At 59.5% G+C, this 2763-nt stretch overlaps 1 protein-coding gene across 1 annotated transcript; it reads left to right on the forward strand.

Annotated features, from left to right (window-relative positions):
- The first annotated feature begins 421 nt into the window (after positions 1–421).
- CCDC185 (coiled-coil domain containing 185) lies at positions 422–2311 on the forward strand. Its single transcript, XM_061161198.1, has one exon. The coding sequence runs from the start codon at positions 422–424 to the stop codon at positions 2309–2311; it is 1890 nt and encodes a 629-aa protein (XP_061017181.1).
- Positions 2312–2763: the final 452 nt, after the last annotated feature.

The following is a 2763-nucleotide window of genomic DNA, read 5'->3' on the forward strand; positions in this document are numbered from 1 at the left end:
CCCTTCCAGGCCGCATTCTATTCTGGTGGGGGGGGGGGGGGGAATGCCTTTACCTGTGTTCTTTTAAAATTCTGCTACTTTAAGATGTACAGATGCGAGTTCAAATTCCTGCCTGCAACACTGGTGGGGGCTCACTACGCACCCTCCTCTTTAGGGTGACCCGGACTTTCTACAGCCCCGTCTACCGTACCGTACGGCCTCTCCCGGCCTCCAGCTGCCTTCCCGCCTCTCGCCGCGCGGGGTGCCAGGAAGGCCAGGGTGGCCGAAGGCTGCAGCGGCCGGGTGGCGCCTGGAGCATTGTGAAGTGGCCGGAGCGTCACAGGCGGCCGGGACCCCGGGATCGGAGGGCGGGGCGGGTCTCAGCAGCGCCCCCGCCAGGACCGGGACCCGTACTCAGACGCTGGGCGCGCAGGGAGGGAGAATGGAGGACTTCGGCCGCTTCTCCCCGCGGCCCCACTCGGCCCTCTGGGAGCCTCCGCCGCCCAGCGAGGAGAGCGCATCCTTGGCTCAGCTGGACGGGTCGGGGCCGCGGACCGAACCGGGCCTGTGCTCCTGGGCCCGGACACCAGGCGAGGAGAGCGAGGCCACCGCGCCCTGGCCTCACCTGCTCTGCTCACCCACCCCTCGGCCCAGCGGGCGCCAGTACTCCAACTCGCCGCAGGAAAGTCGCAGCCTGACCGGCGTGGCCCGGAGATTCCTAGACCGCGCCAGGAAGCCCCGACCCCGCAGCCGGCGCCTGGAGGATGCCTGGGGGGAGGCAAGGACCAAGCCCCAGGAGCAGGGAGGCAGCCGGCACAGCCCGGCCTGGCAGCTGGAGCCCCAGCCTCAGCAAGGCCAGCACTACCCTCCTGCCCGGGGAGATTCGCCCCCACCTTACTCGCAGGGAGCTTACACTCCCGCGAACCGAGCATTTGAGGAAGAAAAGGCTCAGAGCGGAGACCAGTGGGCAGTGCCGCTCTGCAGGGGTCTACGTCCCTGGTCCCTTTCCTCAGTTCAGACGGAGAAGTCTTCTGTGTCCTCCAGAGAGTTCGGGCCGCAGTCAGGTTGCATGCACATCCAGAAAAGACACAGCAATGATACGGTGGAGTCGTTAACCAGCCAGCTTTCCCAGTCCCTGGTTTCCAGCAAGGAGATGCAGAATCAACACACACAGGTCCTCAAGAACAAGTTGGAAGAGGCAATAATGTCCTCCAGGGACCAGAAGATCGTGGCCCTGGTGCTGAGCCGGCTCAAAAAGGCCCAGAGGATGCGGGAGCTGCAGCAGCAGGCGGCCCTAGCCTGGGAGGAGCTGAAGCGCTCCGACCAGAAGGTCCAGTTGACCCTGGAGAGGGAGCGCAAGCTGCTGCTGCTGCAGAGCCAAGAGCAGTGGCAGCAGGACAAGGAGCAGCGCAAGGCTCGTCTGAACCGGGAGCTGCGGGTCCGGCGGCGGGACAGACGAGCCGCCAGCACGACCCAGCAGGAGAGCAGCGGGTGGAAGGCGCCGCTGGAGGACCGGGAGAAGCAGCGCCGGGAGAAGCTGGAGGGGGCCCCCTCCGAACCCGAAACGGAGCCGGAGAAGCAGTGCCAAGGGCCACGCCTGCCAGAGAAGACGCTGCGGGACCTGCAGGCGCGGAACAGCCTGCAGCTGCAGAAGAGGCTGGCACAGGCCTGTCTAAAGAAGCACGTTCACCCTGCCAAGGGCCAGAAAAAGATCCAGGAGACCAGTCTCAGCTCTCTAGTCAATTACCAGGCCAGGAAGGTCCTCATGGACTGCCAGGCCAAGGCTGAGGAGCTCCTCAGGAAGCTGTCCCTGGAACAGAGCTCCCAATGGTCCCAAGAGATGCCCGAGGGCCAGATGAAGGCGCCCCACAGAGAGCTGAAGGACAAAGTCCAGAAGGAGGAGGAACGGTTCCAGCAGGTGAAGTGTTGGGCGGAAGAGTCACAGGAGCAGAGAAAGGAGCACAAGCCACTGCTGGAGGAGACGGCGGACCAGAAGATCCTTCAGACCCGGAGTCAGGTCCACAAGAACATCAGGGACAAGGCGCACCACATTCGGGAGCTCAACATCCTACGGGAGAAGAATCATCACATCCTGAAGCTGAAAGCCGAGAAGGAGGAAAGGTGCCACATCGAGGGCATCAAGGAAGCCATTCGGAGACAGGAGCAGAGGATGGAGCAGATCTTGCGAGAGAAAGACGCAACCTTCGAGGAATTCCAGAAGATCTCCAGGGCCTCCAGGACAGATGACGGAAGAACACTTGCCAACAACTTCTTTGATCGGATGGCCTGGGAGGCCCAGATCCCAGCTGGGCAGCAGAGAGGGGGCTACTGAGAACCTGATGACAAATAGCTTCCAGCCCAGGCGGCTAAACAGAGATCTGGCAATGTGATTCATTTTCTAATTTGATTATGACTGAGCATTGATTTTTAAAAAGTATATAAAATAGCAGCAACTCTCTCTCGTGAACTAGTTTATTGATTCATTGGGATGGTTGAGAGGGTGGGATAAAAATTTCCAAGTTTTGAGAAAATTCTTGCCTTTGTACATTTGGCTTTAAATAGAAAATACTCGTTTTGCTCTCAAGTAATCTCAGAAGTGTGTGTATGTCAGACACATTTTGAGGAACCAAAGAAAAAGTCTACAGTGGGGAATAGAGTTCTGTGCCATGGCTTCAGTCTTTCCCTGTCCCCGAACTTATGAAAGGGTGAAGTGTGAAGTACTTGTCATAAGAAATCTCCAAGAACAAAAAGTGAGGTGGGGAAGTGTGGGGGGAATTCCTGTCA

The sequence above is a fragment of the Dama dama genome, chromosome 14 (assembly GCF_033118175.1).
Source record: "Dama dama isolate Ldn47 chromosome 14, ASM3311817v1, whole genome shotgun sequence".
Lineage (NCBI taxonomy): Eukaryota > Metazoa > Chordata > Mammalia > Artiodactyla > Cervidae > Dama > Dama dama.

Bases quoted from the DNA above. Each gene is read 5' to 3' on its own strand.
- CCDC185 (XM_061161198.1), top strand. From the start codon at position 422: ATGGAGGACTTCGGCCGCTTCTCCCCGCGGCCCCACTCGGCCCTCTGG.